Source organism: Cuculus canorus, chromosome 4 (genome assembly GCF_017976375.1).
Source record: "Cuculus canorus isolate bCucCan1 chromosome 4, bCucCan1.pri, whole genome shotgun sequence".
In the NCBI taxonomy this organism is placed as follows: domain Eukaryota; kingdom Metazoa; phylum Chordata; class Aves; order Cuculiformes; family Cuculidae; genus Cuculus; species Cuculus canorus.
The window spans coordinates 77,806,157-77,823,690 of record NC_071404.1 but is presented as its reverse complement, the minus strand read 5'-3'; the positions used below and the strand labels follow the sequence as shown (position 1 = coordinate 77,823,690).

Here is a 17,534-nt window from a genome sequence, read left to right as displayed (position 1 = left end):
GCCGGGGGTTTGCGCAGCCCCGGGCTCCAGCCTGGTTTCAGGGTGCTGGAGAGGGTGGTGGGTTTGGGGGAAGAGTCTGAGCGAGCGGGCTGGGGACCAGAGCAGCGCAGAGGGCTCTTTTGGAGAGCGATTCATTGCAATCAGTGCCGGGGTCTGAGCGCAGCCCCGCGCCCCATCGCGGTTTCGGGGCGCCCCGCGCTGCCGGGCGGCTCCGCCCGCTCTCCCCGGGGCTGGGCCGGTTCTGGGGGGGTCCCGCCTAGCCGCCCGGCCCCCTTGCTCTGCGCATGGGCCCTCCCCGCCGGGTGGCCATGTTGCAGCGCTAGCTGCCAGCGCAGAGGAGGCGGCGGGACCGCAGCGCGAACAGCACCGCGATGGCCGTGGCCGTGGGGAGACCGGCGGTGCGTGCGGGGGGCGAGCGGGGCGAGCAGCGACGGGGGGCGATGCTGGAGGGCTTCAGGGGGGCGATGCCGGGGCTGATGCTGGAGAGCTTCAGCGGTGCGCTGCCGGGGTGATGCTGGCGTGGCCGGGGGGTGCGGTGCTGGGGGTGATGCTGGGGATGGGCAGGGGTGCAGTGCCCGGGTGCGATGCTGGAGGCTGCAGGGGTATGGTGGCGGGGGTGCAGTGCCCGGAGGCTGATGCTGGGGTGGCCGAAGGTACAGTGCCGGAGGATGATGTTGGGGGTAGAGTGCCAGCAGGGTGATGCTGGGGGTTGCAGAGGTGCAGCGCCCGGGGGTGATGCTGAGTGTTGCAGGGGTGCAGTGTTCGGGAGGCGATGCCGGGGGTGCAGCGCCCGGAGGACGATGCGGAACGTTGCGGGGAGCGATACCGGGGCCGTGGAAGGAGTGATAGCGAACAGTAACTACTTCTTGTATCGGGGGGCCGCGGGTCTTTGTTGCAGCGAAGCTGAGCCCGGCGGCGGGCAGCCTCTCCCGGAGCCCTTCGCTTAGCTGCGAGCTTGCCACGAGTGTTTCTGCCCCGCCGATTCCCTTGGGTGGGACAAGCTGGGAGTTGGGAGGGCTGTGCCTCGAACAGGGTGGGCGGCCGGGCGGGGAAGTGCCCGTAGCCCCTGGGAAAAGGCTTTGGGCGCTCGGCTGCGGCGCGCAACGTTCATGGGAATCCCGGCGTGAGAGTCTCCGGAGGGGCACACATGGTTTGCATCTTCCAGCGTGACCGTTTTGCTGGGATATGGTGGCTGGCAGTGTATTACATCCATGTTGAGAAAGACAAAGAATTTCCCCTTTACAGAGAGAAAGAGAAAAAAAATCCTAGAAGCCAAACCCACAAAAACTAACAGATGCAGTTCCCGAAGGAAAAAAAAAAGCCTTTCTTGCATCCAGCTTGCAGAAACGTGAATGAAACTCCACCATGACCAGCCTGAACGCACTTTTGTGCATCGGCCAGGGGAGGGAGGGAGATTTGACCGACTTCCCAGTAACTTTTTCAGTGCTTGCGAGTAAAACAGATGTTGCCCATGAGCGGAGGACTTGAATGTGGCTGCTCCTAGTAATAAGAAAATGGTCTGTGCTCAAGATGTGTGCGGGATGAGACGGTTTCTTTTAGCATTTATTATGTGCTTATGGATCCGCAGGGCTAACTGGTTCCTCTGATGTGGCAAAGCAAATGTATGAAGATGGGCTTGATGGTGTTACTGTAGGTGGAGAAGTTATACTACTAAGCAAAATAACAGCTGATGTTTGTTAACAGAATACCTATAAATTATACCAGCTGTTTGTAAAGCTTCTTCAGAAACTATTCCTTGATCTTAAGGTCTAAAGTGTGCTTGGAAATTGAAGTTTGTCTTTCATTGAAATCACTACTGCAGCTGTTTTTTAGGGCAGGCTGAAGGGTATTGCCCAGCAGAGCTATTTCACTTTGTGTAGAGTAGCAACCTCACAACATTAATAGGCTGAGGAATGTGGTTTATTGCAGGACGCGATTGCAATTTGTTCTTGAGTATGTGTTTTGCTTTGTTTATCTGTCATTATATTCGACTGATGCCACTAGACAGCCTCTCAATGTTTTTGGTTAATTGATGTCCACAAGCCATCCCAAAACAGCATCCACAGAGGGTTTTGCAGCAGTTAAAGTAAATTCATAGCTGTGTGCCACTGAGTCCAGTCCAGTGGGACTGACTGCAGAGTAAAGCATCCCTCAGTGGGAAAACCATGTGAGAGAGGGAAGGATGAGGGCATTCAGCTTCCTCATAAGCAGCTGGTAGGCAGACTGTTCATCCTCCAGGGTCGGTGCTTTTGGAGAAGAGTGGTTTTATCTTGGGGTGATAAGAGAAGAAAGGACAAGGGGCTGGTATTCGGTAGATGTTTGCGGCATTTCATCTCATGTACCTTCTTATCTAATCCTGTCCACTACCACTTTGCATGCTGCTGTTGTGTTCCTGGGGGGGGAAGGTTCAGAATCTGAGGAAATAGTTACATGGCAGAACAAGGCATGGCTGATAAACGTTTGCCTATCAAGCTTTCAACATAATAATCATATTTTATAAGGGGTTTGAGTAGTAGGTGTCTTGTTGGAGGGACCATAGGGGTAGAACTAAAGGAAGGGGGAATAAGTGAGGAGAGAAAAAAGGGAATGAAGCTAAAAGCAAGTCAGTTGGACTTAAAACTAAGATAACATTCCTGAGTCACAACCTTTTGCGTCCTGGCAGGATATGACATTATGTTAATTGTAAAAGCATGCATAAAAAATAACTTGAGTGAAGAACTCTGAAGTGTCTGTGTTTAATTGTAGCCAGGCAGGGCGTGGTCTGGTGGGATGGGTAGCTTTCATTTGGAGGCCTGATCTCACAGATGTGAGGGCACATGTGGAATGTACTGCCTGTAATTTCGTTTGACTTACTAAGACTGATCTTGGTATGTAAATGTAAAGGCATGCATAAGCAAAGCTTTGGCAGGATTGGTGCTGGGAGCAGCCATGGGACCTCTTGGCTGATGAAGGCCACGCATATGCTTAAATATACATCAGTGTGGAAGGGTGCATATGGTCATCTGGGCTGGCTCTGTCCAGGCTTAGTGGGAGATAAGCTGCTGGCAGTCTGGAAACGGTTGAGATGTGCTGGACAGGGGACCCCCTGCCTCCTCCTGGGTTAATTCCCAGCATCTTGTCCAATGCTGGATGGTTTCTCAGTAGTTCAGAGCATGGATGTGGGCTCTGGCTTCCCTACCCTTCTCTTTATTTGTTTGTCCCAGATGTTTACAGACCATAGCTTGCCTAGTTAAAGGAGCAGAGCTAACATTTGCTCATATACATAGACTAATGTATACTCCTCTCCAAGTCAAACAAAAATTGATGGAAAATTAAGCTGGATTACGAATTTTGAATGGGAACCATGGAGAACATTATTTGAAAGATTCCAACTGTACAGCATATTCTTCCACTTGTTTTAAAAATGCTTGATAATGAGAGACTGCCAGTTTCCACAGAGGGGAGGTGAATGAGAGATAAGAAGGTAGAGTGGGGCTGAAGGAGCCGAAGCCTCTGTGTGCTTCATCCTTGTCTGAGCAGCAGATCTGCCAGCACACACTAGGGTTGGCAAGAGCTGTGGCAGCACCTTTGGAAAACCACAGCCAAGCGTGTCGGTGGCTGGAGCAGGCCCACTGATTTTAGGCAATGAGATGAACACTAGGAAAGGGGATCCACCTTGAGTGTTTCTGTGCTCTTTCTAGCTGTGTCTGGTCATCTTCACTGACAACTGGGTGGGAGAAGAGCTGTTGTGGGTGGAGAGCTGAGATGGAGTGAGGTTGGGGATGAGACAGGTCGAATGTGGACCCTGGGCCAGGAGTGGATCGTTGTGCTCCAGGCACAGGTCAGCAGTGCCCTGGCTTCTTTGCAACTTGTCGCTCTACAAGCAAGGCTGAGATGACTCTGCTTTTGCATATCCTCTGGGGAGCATCGCAGGGCTTGATGCTCTCCTCCCAGTGAACATGGTGGTGGTATGGGCTGGGGTGGCACTGCCGGGGCTGCTTGAAATGGCGTGGGGTCTGACTTCCTTGCCTGCTTTCAGTTGCCAAGTGTAGGGTTTGGGGCTTGACCTGGCTCAGCTGCCTCCACCAGGGAAACAGACCTGGGTGGTTCACACAGGACTGTGTTTTAATTTGTGAACTCTTTGTTTCCTCTATTCACCTTGGTGCCTTGCCTGCAGTAGGAAATGCTTTCGGACAATTCTTGTTGCTCCCGTTGATGTTAACAATGGTGGGAACCTGCCTCCTCCTTGCCTTGTTTTCAGCACAGCCTTAGTCGTGGGGTAGGTTGTGTGTCCAGCACACTACAAGCTCAGGGGTTTGGGCTTTTCCAAAGCCCAGCATGAAGTGAGCTGACCTGGAGTCAAGATCTGATGAAGATACTTGGAAAATCCTTGTTGTGTGTAGACAAGGCCATGGGGAATCAATTTTGGTGTCTGAGCAGAGCCTGTGAAATAATGATGGGGATTGATTAAGCAAGCAGCGTGAACCTGAGAAGTAAAAGATGTACTCAGACCTGAGGCATGTTTTATAGGTCCCCTTCCCAGCCCCTGAGAGAGGTGGCTTTACTGGCTGGCTGCCTGCTCTGGAGAGATATGAGGGCTGTCACTGCTTTTCTGCCTCCTCCTCCTCTGGGGGTAATGCTGAGAGCACAGTCATGAGGCTGCTCAGTGGCAGGAGGGGACAGGATCTTCAGTTGTCTTGGCAAATGCTTCTGCCTTGCCCAGCCTCTTCATTGGCCTGGTTTGGCTGAAGTCTTCAGTCCTGTAAGCTACCATGGCTCTTGCAGGAAAAGTTACTGAAGCAGTTTCAGCTCAGAGCAGTTGAGTGCAACCAGGTGATTTAAAAAGAAAAAAAAAAAAAGTGCCACCATAGTACTTCAAGCTATTTTAGGTACGCCAGCTAACTGCCTTCCCTTCCAGCTCTATGAACAGCTCTCCAGCCTACTGTAATAAGTGATGCGTGATAATGGGTCAGACAAACACCACGGGGCCGTTAGCATTCAGTGTTAATACTGGTGGAGAAGGCTCCAGATAAGAGGCCGAGAACCAAGGTCAGGGTCTTAGTTAAGAGTGATGGTAACAAAAAACCATCTCAGATCATCTCCCTATATTGTAAATGCTAGTTTGCATGCTGCTATGTGATGCATTTGGTGAGATGGGGGTAAGAGATGCTCTTTAACGGTTGCTTCGCTACATTCGGATGGATTTCTTTTCCTCTACGCCATGGTGCCTGCTTTAGACATGTGTGGGCCAGGACTTGCAGGAGTAGCCAGAGCCCTTTTCATCCCCATCTCAGGCTGGTGTGATTAATGCAGGTCTAGGCATCGTGTGAGGTGGTGGAGAAAGAGCCCTGAGAAGGAGAAAAAACTCCCTGTGGTCCTCCGTTAGCAACACTCAGCCCTTCTGCAAGCTTTCTCCCTGTGACTGTCCCGTCTACTCATCCAACATAAGCGATAGACTGTGCTGGCGTGAAACGTGTAGTGCAAAGGCCAATATGGGCATTTTGCTGGTACGGTTACATTGCTGAGCTTTGCAATCGATAAGTCTTGAGCCATCTTTGGGATTCTTGATTTAAAAATACAAACTGTGCCTGTGTTTAGAGAAGTGCCGAAGTAGCCTTAGGGTCTGAATTTGCAATTAGAGCTTTTGAAGTTTGCTGGAGATGTGGAAGAACTGAATGTTTTTCTTGTAGGGTTAGGCTTTTTGTTTGCCTTGGTAGCATCCCACGTGAGGTGATGGTTAAGAGCAGGCTGCTACCAGTTTGAGTGGTTTCATTTATTTGTTTTCCATCTCAACTTATAGCTGCCTAAGAACTTTCTATTATCTAATTGGATTTTCTGTTACTGTTGCTGCATCCCAGACTTATTTTAAGATGGGATTTAGCTGCTGGAAATATGTTATTGAAGTACTATAATTGCAGGTTATTTTTTTACCAGATCTGGTCGTGAATACTTGGCACAAGCGTATAGAAAGACTTGTTTTAGAAACGGTTTGGTTTTGCCACAGATATTGCCCAGTTTGCCAGCAGCTCCTGAGAACCAATTCCTGTGCATAGCAGCAGTTCTGGTAGGAATTGTTTCTAGAAATCTGCATGTGTCTCATGTATATATGTCATCCAGATGTTATGTTAACTTCTCTCACGTGATAGGAGTGGAGGGGGAGAAACGTTGTTTTGAATCCTGAGAGGCATCTCTGTAAATGAATTTTCAGGACTGTGTGGGACTGCCTGTGGTGCTTTCCAGAGGCAGAGGATATTTCACCAGGGGATTTACTGTGCGATGTGAAGTACCATGTCCCGCGTAAGTGAGAGACTCAGCAGAATCTGTTTGCTGGACATGCGTTGAATGCACCAAGCGTGCCAAATGCTTTTACTTCAGCACGTTACCATGGCTTGCATTACATTTCTGACAGCCTGGTGGTGGCCGCCACTGTGTTTGTTTGTAAACAACATTAAGGTGGGAGAAGAGCGAGTTTGGTAGATGGCTTAGTGACAGCATGAACTTGTACTTCCCTCTTCCGTAGGGAAGCACGGTGCCTGATTCGCAGTGAAGTATGAGAGCAGAAACTGCAGTAGAGATGGAATAGCCAGTCTGCTTTTATTCTTTCAGATAGAGGTTCCTGCTTGTAGCTACTGCCAAACTTTTGTGTTGCTACGTACACAAACCATCTCCTTTCAGGCCCTTTGAAAACCCTTCTCCTCCAGTCTGAGTCAGCCAGGGAGCTTTTGGCACCTTCCAGATGAATGAAGAGTAGCAGAGTGACAGTCCTGGCTTTATCTTTTCCCAGAGAGAGTTTGGCAGGCAGCAGCCTAGCTTGGAACGGAGAGATTTGTAACCTGGAAAGGTGAAGGTATCTGGCTATCACTGACACTCATTCCTGGCATCTCTGCAGTGACATGGATTACCCCACATCCTCCAGATGTGTGTAGGAAACATACAGGGCTGCCAATAAAAAGCTTGTGCGCAGGCTAGCTTGATTTTCCTTCTTTTGCTGCTTCTATGGTTAAAGCTTTTTCTTTTTCTGTCTTTTTGTTTTAACCAGTATAATTGCATTTGTTGGATGAACTTAGAATAACCTAGCTAATGACATTTTAACAGTCTTTTGGTTTTGTTTAGTTCGTCGTTTGAGATGTAAAGACTGATGTTTTAAAAAACTGCTGAATGAAATAACTAGGAACAGTTTTTTCACTTATTCTCATCGTTTACAGCTGAAGGACTAGTCTGTCGTACTCTGAGCAGGTATGTTGCTAGCAGTGATTATAAGGCTTAACGCAGCCGTCTGGGACTGAACATATGCGCATTCTTCAAATCTTCACATCAAGACCCCAAGGGGAGCAGGGATTTTGCAGGATTGTCTGGTGACTTGTTGTAGTGGTAAATCACACCACTTCACCACTGCATCTGTTGGCTGCTGCTTTTTCCTCCCTTGAATGCGTTTCCTGTCCAGATTGAGCCTGGCAGGTCTGATTGTGCCTTGTCTTTCTTGGTCAGTCAGAGTTCCATGCTCTGAAACTCTTTTTCCCTGTGTGCAGGCGCAAGGGTGTAGACACTGGGGTGGAGGGGAAGTAATTTCTCAAATTCATGCCAGCAATTTTCTCTGTAAAGCTGTACCCGGTTGTGGCCACGTAACTTGACTTGCTGCTGCTGTTGTTAACAGAAGAAACAATGAATCAACGAGTATGCCTTTGTTAGCGTATAGAATCAGGAGATTAAGATTTTTAATTGCATTTGACAATGGTTTTATTCCTTGCCTCTACACTGTATGTTTTTTCCAAGCCAAGAAAAATCCTTGATGCTTTTAAATGAAGGCTTTTCTATCACAAAGTATCTTTTATCACAGAAAATGCCAACCCAGTCTCATTCTGTTTCATCTTTGCCATTAATATTAAATACATGGCACTTTCATATGGCAGATGAAGCAAAGCGGGGAATTTCAGCTAATATCTGACATCGGCAAGCGGAGATTAAATTACATCTGAGAGCAGTCTGCTATATATAAAGTAATTGGCATTTTCCAGGAGAATTTGACCTAATTTATTGGGGTTTTTTACTCCTCCTGCCCTCTCAAATCCGTCTTCAGAGGTTGGTTAATCGTCAGGAATTCGGACCCTTCATCGTGCTTTTGAGAAGGCGCTTGGTGCTAGCCAGTGCTCTAAGCACCCAGTGGGGTGAGAAGTGCTGAGCATCTTCAGGGAGGGTTTTGGTAGGGCCTAAGGCCTCTCACCTGCTCGGTGTCAAGGCTGATGTATGAGGGGTTCTTGTAGGGAGACTGGGCATGAGAAAGGTCAGGGTGCTGCCTCTCCACCAGCCCCTGCACCCAGAAGGTGCTATGCCACTGTGCCAGACCTGTTTCAGAAGCTGTGAAACGAGTCCCTGACCGAAGTCTGGAGGCAGCCCTCCTTCCCGGCTTTGAGTGAGCTCTTGCAGAGCACTTCTGTCTTTCTCATAAGCAAAACAAATGTTCTGGTCTTGTGGGGAGTGGATGGGGGGGTTGGTCCCTGGAGTGGAGGTGGGATGTTGCACCGGAACTGGGAGCTGCTTCGCACTGGGGAAGACTGGCTTGTGAAGGCTGTGCTTTGGCCTTGGGCCAGCTCTTCGACCAAGCAGCGTAAACCCATTCTGATACTCTGGGTTACGAAGAAGCTGGGCTGAAGAATGAAACTAAGCAACTTCTGGAAGAAAGGCCATGTCTTCTGGGATGCACGGTTGATGGTCACTGAATGATTTTGTTTGGCTTCTGATATATAATTGCCAAAAAGTAGCTGTGTTGAGGGACCTTGGCTTTTGTGTTTCCAGATAGCTCCACATGAATGCAGCTGAACAGCCCTTTTCATATTCAGCATTTGGAATTATGCAATTATTCATTATTGGATCATTAATTAGAAGAGCCATGCATGACTGGGGTTTGTGTAGCTGGCACACCGCAAGTGTTTCAGCTGCTGATTTGCTGGGTGGTCTTGGGCACATATCTTCATTTTGGTATCCCTTTGTTTTTTGCATCGGTAAAGCAGACAGTAATTCCTGTGTCTGGTGAGGTGCAAAGCTGCAATGAATTAATTGATAACGTGGCCGTAGTCACCTTTACAGACCCAGCCCTGCTGCACCAGATCTAGGGAGCTCCTGTGGCTTAAAAGTGTTAACAGTCCTATGCTTTTATTTAAAAACTTTGAAAGAAATAAACTATTTAAATAGGGCAATATGCAGGTTATGTTTTCAAGGAAATTTAACAAGTAATTTCAATAAGCAAGGAAGGTTTAAAAGCGAGCAGTGCAAATAACTCTACTGACCTTGTTCCTCTGGGTTTATGTAAATGCAATGGAGGGTGATTTTCATATAGAGCATTCCTAAGATACAGCAAATTTCTCTATTGTAGGCTAGAACCACTTAAACATCAAAGACAGATATGTTTTGCTGTTTAAACAAAAACATTATTTAAACTTGTAGTCTGATGTGTGACTGTTGCCTGTTAGCGAACACATGGTTTGGCCTCCCTGGGAGCACAGCTCAAAAAGCAGTTTTCAATGGCATGTGCGGTACTTGGTTTCAATATAACCTAAGGAAAGCAATATTTTTTTTTTATAGCCTACCCAAGCAACCTGATTTCTTCTAGCGGGATGAGCCAGAAAGCCAGAAGTATAATTCCAGGCAGGCTTGCTGTGATACAGCATACAGGCAGTGAAGTATAGAGTTCACACAGGTGGAAAAGCAGTGTGTCTGGTGTGAAATAGGTGGTTGATGCCTGTGTAAGACACGCAGTAAGATGTCTCAAGGGAAGAGCCTACAAGTGCTGTCCCCATCTACATGAATTGTGGTAAATGGGTTCTGTTCTGGACTCTGCATGCTGAGCTCTTCTCTCTGGCAACCAATTATAGTACCCAAGAGAATGGCAGGAAGGTGCACCAGGGAGGGTTAGGTTGGACATTAGGAAAAGGTTCTTCCCCCAGAGGGTGGTGGAGCACTGGAACAGCTCCCAGGGGAGCAGGCACCGCACCAAGGCTGACAATAGGCTAACAATAGGCCAGAAGCGTTTGGACCATGTCCTCAGACCCACAGTGTGAATATTGGGGTTGTCCTGTGCAGGGACAGGAGATGGACTTTTATGATCCTTGTGGGTCCTTTCCAGCTCAGAACATTCTGTGATTCTATAATATATATTGGCAGTTGAGAGCTGTTCAGGGTAGGGGACCTGGTATTTCTGGTTCAATGCAGTGCCTTACAGAGGAGGGTCATGGCCCAGCATCTCAGGTTCAGTGGCACTGCATGGTGGGAGGGAGGATGGGAATGTCTGGGATGGGTACTGTCCTGGCTTCTATGCAAGAAGACTGCACAAGCCTGCTTTTGAGATTTAAGTACTGATACCTTTTGGGGCTACTGAGTGGCCCAAGGAGATGTAAAAACATCATGCACCCAAGGACAGGCTATTCTCCTGCTTGCACTGACTCTCCTGGGGTAAATGTGTGCTGGCCTGAGTAGGACCAGGCGCGTGTGCTGTGTTGGTACCATGACATGCCTCAATGCTGCATGTGCGAACCCAGCTCTTTTCTGGACAACTGGGAGAGGAAGAGCTGAATGTTATCCTCATCTCCAAAGGCTTGCCAGGCTCCTGGAGCAGTTATTTACCTGTCAGACCCCAGCTCCTCTAGGGTATATGCAACCCATGTGATGATGCTTATGGCTTCATGCATGGAGACCACTCTATCCCAGCCTTTGCAGTGTTAATAGGGAATGTGCAGTAGCAGGTCACTTACTTCAGTATCTTTCATTAAATGACTCGAGCCAAGGGCAAAAACATGCCCTGCACATGGGAATTGTGCCCTACTTTTGGGATAAGCAGGTCTGCAGCACTTGGAGTTGTAGAGCGTGTCAGAGCAGGAAGCTCCTTCATGTGAACTAATCTTGCCTAGTCCTTTGCAGGAAATGCTTGCTTGCAGTGAGCTGAATTTGCCTTTGGGTATGTTTGTCTTCCCGAATCCTTAGGTTTGGCTCCAGAAAGTTGTGGCAGGATTTACCTGCTCTGTCAGGTCTTTAAAGCCTTGCTGCCGCAGAGAGATGAAGTGCAGCGTGGTGGAGCCTGCTCAATTGGCAGCACCCTTGCTCATCTGTCAGAGTTGTTCTTGCTCCACGGTCCTCTCCAGCCTAGCTGTTAGGGGATTTGTGCTGGCATTGTTCGTTGGCTACGCTGAACAGCTCAGTGCTTCGCTTACACCTGATGTGGCTTGCTGCCTATCCTGGTGCTTCCAGGAAAAAAATGGAGTTGAGATTGGGATCTAGTATGGAACTGGGCTCTAGATCACACTTCTTTAGAGTAATACTACTTAGAGAGGAAAGAGAAATCAGAGTGTACGAAGGAACAACATTAAGTAACTGCAGGACATGCAAGCTAATGGCAAATCTTCTTGCTTATTATTGTTTGGAGAAACACCCTTGCAAAATATTCCATTCTTCCCTTACAAAAGTTGTCTTTGAGCTATGTTTTTTGGCAAAGTGGAGTGCTATTTGTATTGTCTGTACTTGTAAGATTTCAAGTTTTTAGGTTCTGCCAGGCATGTGTTCAGCTAGAGTGGCTGGGAGAAGTCCAGGCAGCTGGACTGTCCAGGTGGGTAGTATGCTAGACAACTTGTCCTGTATGTTATTGAGGAGTAGCAAGAAATGGCTTTGGAAGTGTGGGTTTAATTAAAGACTCTTACAAGCAGCAGCTTGGATTGCTACAGCACAAGTCTTGACAGGAGGGCAGAAATTAAAAGTAAGCCTGGATCCGACTGCTTTTGCATTCCTGGATACTGGCTGCAATTTAACCTTTTAGCAGGGCATCCATAGATGTGGCAGCAGCCTATGGGTGGAATAATTAATGAATTCAGAATTCAGAATACAATTCCAGCGAGCATGTGGGTGAGTGCCAGCAGTTTGCTGATCTCTGCCAGTGGTCTTGTGAGCAGTGGCCTGCTGCTGGAAAAACAACATTGGATTAACTCTGGGTGAAGTTTGGAATGGTCACACGTGGTTCCTAAAGACTGGCTGCTCTGCAGAGCAGTGCTGGGCTCTAGACAGGGTATTCTGAAGTAAGTAGAAATGTGTTAAACATGAGTATTCTTTACACATCAAATAAGAAGTGGGAGGTAACAAAGGGAGGGAGTTTGAAGCTACCATCTTTTCCCAAGCAGCCTTTTCAATATCTCCATCAGTTCCTTTGTTTCAAGTATTTGGACTGTCTGAGTAAATGCCAAGTGCCTTGATCTCACTGCTGCAAAGCACCTCAGTGCCATTAGAGATCTGGGAGCTTGGTGTTGGGTGCCTTTTCTGCCACTGAAGTGATGAGAGCCTTGCCTTGTCACTGAAGTCATGAGCCAGATGTGAGCCCAGCAGCACTCCCTGCATGTTTCCAGCTTTTCAGCCTCCTGCTTTTAATTAAACTGTCGCAACACGGCAGGCAGAGCAGGACCGAGATACCAGAAGCCAAAGGTCCAGGTCACAAAGGCAGTTGGGAGCCTTGGTATGCGGATGGGAAGCCTTTGACAGCAGTGTAGGGCAGGGTCAGTGCCTGCCTCCCACTAATTGTGGTTTGCTCTCTGCTCATCTGGCTGCTCTGGCAGGGCTGTAAACACCAGGAAAGTGTGGTATTTCCCCCTCATGTTGGTTTTAATAACAAAGTGCATCCTCGCACCTGGGAAGCACCTTAGATGATAACTACTCCTTTGCAAGCCCTCCCAGTGTCTCACTCTTATCTCTTTGCAACAGTTCGTGTCCACCATTCAGCTGCGAGAGCCTTTGTTGCTTTGAGAATGATTACAGAAGGCTACAAAGGAAACTTGCCACAGTTCCTCTGCCATACCTGGTGTGGCTCCAAACATGGTCACATGATAAAGCAATGTTTGCATCTGAACAGCTGGAGTAGTTGCCTTCTGCAGAGGTATTTCGGTGTTGTCATAGCCCAGGAATGTTTTGTGGTTCATCGCTGAGCTTCTGAGTGGAGGAGACATGGCTTATGGACAGGAGGGCACAACTCCTGTGTGAGGTTTGCTCACAGAGGCGGGGCTGTTGTCCAGCAGAAACCCCTCAAAGACCCATAGGGGTGGGCAGGATGTAGTTGCCTGAGAGGGGGCACTTGGCAATTTTGTAGCTCAGGTGGTGTTGTCACCTGTAGGGAAGTGGCTAGTGCAGAGCGCTGCCCCACCCTACTGGCCATACCAGTGACAGGAGCTCGTTGTGGAAGCAATAGGAACATTGTCATCGCCTGTATGGGGGGTCAACGACCAGCTCAAATGCAAGTTCACTGTTCTACAGTTAAAGACCCTATGTTCCCCAAAAGCATATAGTCTTTTACGTAAGTGTTGGCTGTAACGCACAGGGTCTTCTCTTTCTGTGAAGAAACTGATAACCAAACAGCATTTTTACTGCAGGCCCTTTCCTGGCGGAGCTGTGGTGCTGGGAAGCACAACGAAGTGTTTATGGCCAGCAGAGCATTGCCAGTAAATGTCCCGTTTCAGAGGAAGAAAAATGACATTTGCAGCTACCCCATAGTTTTAGCAAAGCAGGCTGGGGCCATGGTTGTGTGGTCAGTGAGGAGCACCACTCCTCCTGGCTGCAGGATACCTGGGGTCTGTCCAGACTGGGCTGCGCTAGTGGTTGCTGCTTGCAGAAGCCTCGGATAACTTGTTTGCTGTGCTCCTGGGGCTTATTCATTTGCTTGCCATGGAAACATCTCCTGTTGTTACCAGGATAAGTGTTGCTCCTAGTAGGTGTGTGCATACTTGCTGTCTCTTTTGTCACAAATGTCTGTGTTTCTAGCAGTTGAGTTGAAATGCAACGTAATCCTCAGATGTTCTGGAGCTTGGACATAGTCACAAGATCACTGCACACACAGCTCTGCCAGAACCATGTTGGGGCAGAGAGCTTTTGGAAAAATAGCTATAGAAAAGCTATTCCTGAAACTGGAGGAGGGGGGGGGAACCAAACGCAACCCCCTTACGGATGGTAAAGCGTGGAGAAAACATCCAGGGATTGGATGGCAAGTCTCCTCCGTTTTTGAGGTGCAAGTCTCCATGCTTTGAGCAGGTCAGAAGGTGTAAAAGCTGTGTGTTAGATTTGGGTCTGCTGTCCAGAGCCCAGAGATATGAATGAGAACTGTAATTGCTAACCTGCGTTGTTCCTGAGTGCCGCCAAAGGCCATGGCACCCCTTTTCTCTTAATCACCTGGAACAGGGCAAATTGCCAGCATAACCCACAGGATGACAGGCCAGATGATGAACCTGCTGCCAGGTTATGGGCACTCTTTGTTTTATCGGAGGGAGGTTAGAATAGTCCTGTGAAAACCCCATGGAACATAGCAGTATCTAATAGGTGGTTATCCATCATTAAATGAATTAATTTGATTAAGTATATATGGTGTTGTCAATACATGGCTGCTTCCCTCAAGTTTATAGATCAGTTCGCTCTTCTGTGCTGTTAAATATGTAACTGCAGCGTCTTTCTTCAGCTCCCTGCTTGGGTGATGCCAGAGGTGTTCCTGGAGACTGTTTCCTGAGAACAAACTTGCTGACCATGGGACTTTTAGTGCTGGAAAACCTTGTGGTTTTGGTCAGATTGGTGTGCAGCCTCCTTCCTGAGGTCATAGGGGATTTTTTGCCTTTTTCTGTTTGGTGTTTTTGTGTTGTTTTCCTGATGAAATCAACTTTGTGTGACTGCAGCATTGAGCCCTCAAGTTGATAGTAGGTTTTTGATCAAGGTCTCAGAATTATTTGTGAGTAAGAAAAGTATTTTACGGTTATAGGATGCATTTACTTAGCTTCTGGAGTTCAACCACAAATGTGAGTTTGTAGAAACGCTGTTAGCATTTTCTTAGGAGGTCTTGTTTTCTAGATGTAGTTGTTCAAATAACGCTTAGTGGTAAGAGAACTTAGTAAAAAGAAAAATGTTTTTCCCTTGCTTAATTCCTTACGTTGTGTGTTTAGACGCTGTTACTGTTTGGCTTTTTTGGTTTTGAGTGTCTATGTCCCTTTTCCTAGGGCAAAACTAAAACCGTTGGCCCAGAAAAGCCAAGCTGATGTAAACTTATCATTGGCTGAAGGGTTAGGAGCTGACAGAATCTGGATCTACTGGGGGAAGTGCAGGACCTTGATGTTGCATTTACTTGTTTTCCATTTCACAATGGCGAGTCTTGAAGAGAATTCCCCCTTCCCAGCCCCAGGAATTTGATGTGGCGGTTTGTCTGTTCCTGACTGCTGATGCATAACTGGTGTCTGTGGGAAGCTAAATGTGGGATTAGTCTCATCTCTTAAAGAATGAATTTCCTCCCCCTAAATCTCGATGTGCAGCTTAGGAGCTTGCAGGGGATGTTCACTGATGGTGCTGAGCTTGAGAGATGTGCAAGCAGATTGCAGGCTGTATGATGCGAAACTGCCTGGAGCGAGCACAGCCTCTAATGATGGCTGGTGTCTACCTGGTCTGGCGTAGCAGCTGTGCTTCACGCCCACAGCACATTGAGCCTCCAGGGTGCTCTGTGGTGGCCGGGAGTTGTGTTGGGCCTCAAAGCAACCAGCTCCTTGGGCCGTGACAGGCTTTGCTCTCTCCTTGCTTATGCCAGCCCTCTCTGAATTCTTAAGCTGGCAGTCATGGGTGTTCTTGCATTTCACCTCGTAAGCAGGGTCCTAACCACTGATCATCTGACTGCAGAGAGTGGCGTGAAGAAAGGAGAAGCAGAGTGTGACTTACAGGTATCACTTGAGCTTCCAAAGCCCTTGCTCTTAACAGGGGGATTTGCAGCCCCTCTGCTAGGGGTTGAATTGTGAGAGAGAAGGAACTGTGACTCCTCAAAGTCCGTCACGGCAAACATTGTTTGGCGCCAAGTGCTAAGACCTCCAACTAGGTACAAGTACAGAAGCAGCTTTTATTGGGAAAGAAATCCCTTACTGGAATGGCCCCTGTGCCAGCCTTGTCCCCTTTGCACTCCCAGCCTGGTAGCACCAAACAGGCTTGGTTTCCAGAGGATGGGAAAGAAGGAAAAGGGTAACTGTACTGGCTTGTGCTTAGGTGAAGGGGGCTCATGGGCAGATGTTGCCACATGTAGTGACGTATGTCAGTTCTGCATCTGGCTTTATTTGCATTATTAGGATTAAACTAATAAATCTGATTGAAAGTCTTGATGATAGGAAACTGCCGTTTGCCAGCACTGTGTGGTTTGGAGGAAAGTCTTTCTCCAAGCTGGGTGTCTGGTCTGCATGATGGATTACGAGGCTTGTAACGCTTGTGCCCTGTTCTTCTCCTAGTGGGTTATCACTTGTGACTTAGCTGTTTGTTAAGCCAGAAATTTGCCTTTGTTACAGACTTCAGAGATTTCTGCAGTACAGTGCTGGTGTAAAATTGGTGTTGGGACTTTGTGTAGATTTTAGTGAACAGTTATTCTTCTGGCTTGCATTTATGAGTATTGTTGAGCACTGCTAACTAACAACTGGTGTCAGTTCAGGATACCGAACCTCTTGGTTTTCTTGCAGCACTCAAGTCAGGTGGGGGTGTAGCCACAGAGGTTTTAAAATGACAGGTTTGTCTGTGCTCCTGTGTTTTGCTAAGTTAAGGCCTGGATTTCCCCCAGCTCAGGTAGGCTTTATTTCAATTGCCTCAGTAGCTGTTCCTGTCTGGCTAAGGGTAAAGGCACAAGAAAATAAAGGCAAATTGTGTGGCTCTTTGTTATTCTGAATCCCACAGTTTATTAGACTTCCAGCTCCTTTCTCCTGTGCAGCTTTTCCCTTCTAGACACGTCTCACACAGACAAAGTTGCTACTTTTACTCAAGGTGATAAAATTGTAGCCCTCAGAAATTAAGTTCTGTGGCTGCCCTAAACCATGTCTTTTCCTGCCGAGAAGCACCTCGCTGTGAAGGAAGCTGTGGTAAGGAATCATCACAGCTTGTATAAAGAGCAAGGAAAGCTGAAGTGACTGTGGGAATTGCAGTTTCTGGTGTGTTCTGAGCTTGGTCTGGTGGGAAAGCTTGCTTGGCCTTTCAGAGGCTGAGAGGTAAACCACAGCCAGGAGCCGTGTGAGTGCTGCCTGTGCTTGAGAAGAGGGGGCACGGGGGAGGCTCGGAGGCTCTGCCAGAAGTGCTGGGAATTGCATGCAGCAGGGGTTGAGAGGCTGGTGCAGGCGCTGTTTTCCTGGTGCGTGTCTTAGCAAGCCGAGGGTTGCACGTGGACCCCCTCCCCTCTGTGCTGGCACAAACCCCTTGCCTCGTGCCGGGATCCAGCCCCGGGGTGGAAGCTGCACAAACAGTTCAAGAGCCTGGTGCATCTGATGAGCTGTGTGCGGCCTCATTGCCTTTATAATATATTCCCAGTGGCAGCAATGAAAATCTTTTATTCCCCAGGAATAATAGAGGTGTTTGGAAAATAGGTCGCTGCAAAAGAAACTTGTCAGACAAGCCTAATGCTATCGCTGTCTGTAACTGGGGGAAGGATCCCTCCCTGCTGTGCCAAGTTCCCAGACTCGTCTCCTGGAGGAAAACCCCGCTCTTGTTTTAGGGTGATAGTGTCTGCCTGAGCCACCTTTGCAGGCGAGAACGCTTGGAGGGGT

General features: G+C 48.2%; 1 protein-coding gene across 4 annotated transcripts in view; it reads left to right on the top strand.

Annotated features, from left to right (window-relative positions):
• Positions 1–271: 271 nt before the first annotated feature.
• The window catches only part of SEPTIN11 (septin 11), a 63,256-nt gene continuing 45,993 nt past the window's right edge, over positions 272–17,534 (top strand). For all 4 annotated transcript variants that reach the window (XM_054065747.1, XM_054065743.1, XM_054065745.1 and 1 more), the window contains exon 1: positions 272–398. In XM_054065747.1, coding sequence (XP_053921722.1) covers positions 372–398 — 27 coding nt within the window. In that variant the 5' untranslated portion in view covers positions 272–371. The remainder of the gene's footprint in view (positions 399–17,534) is intronic.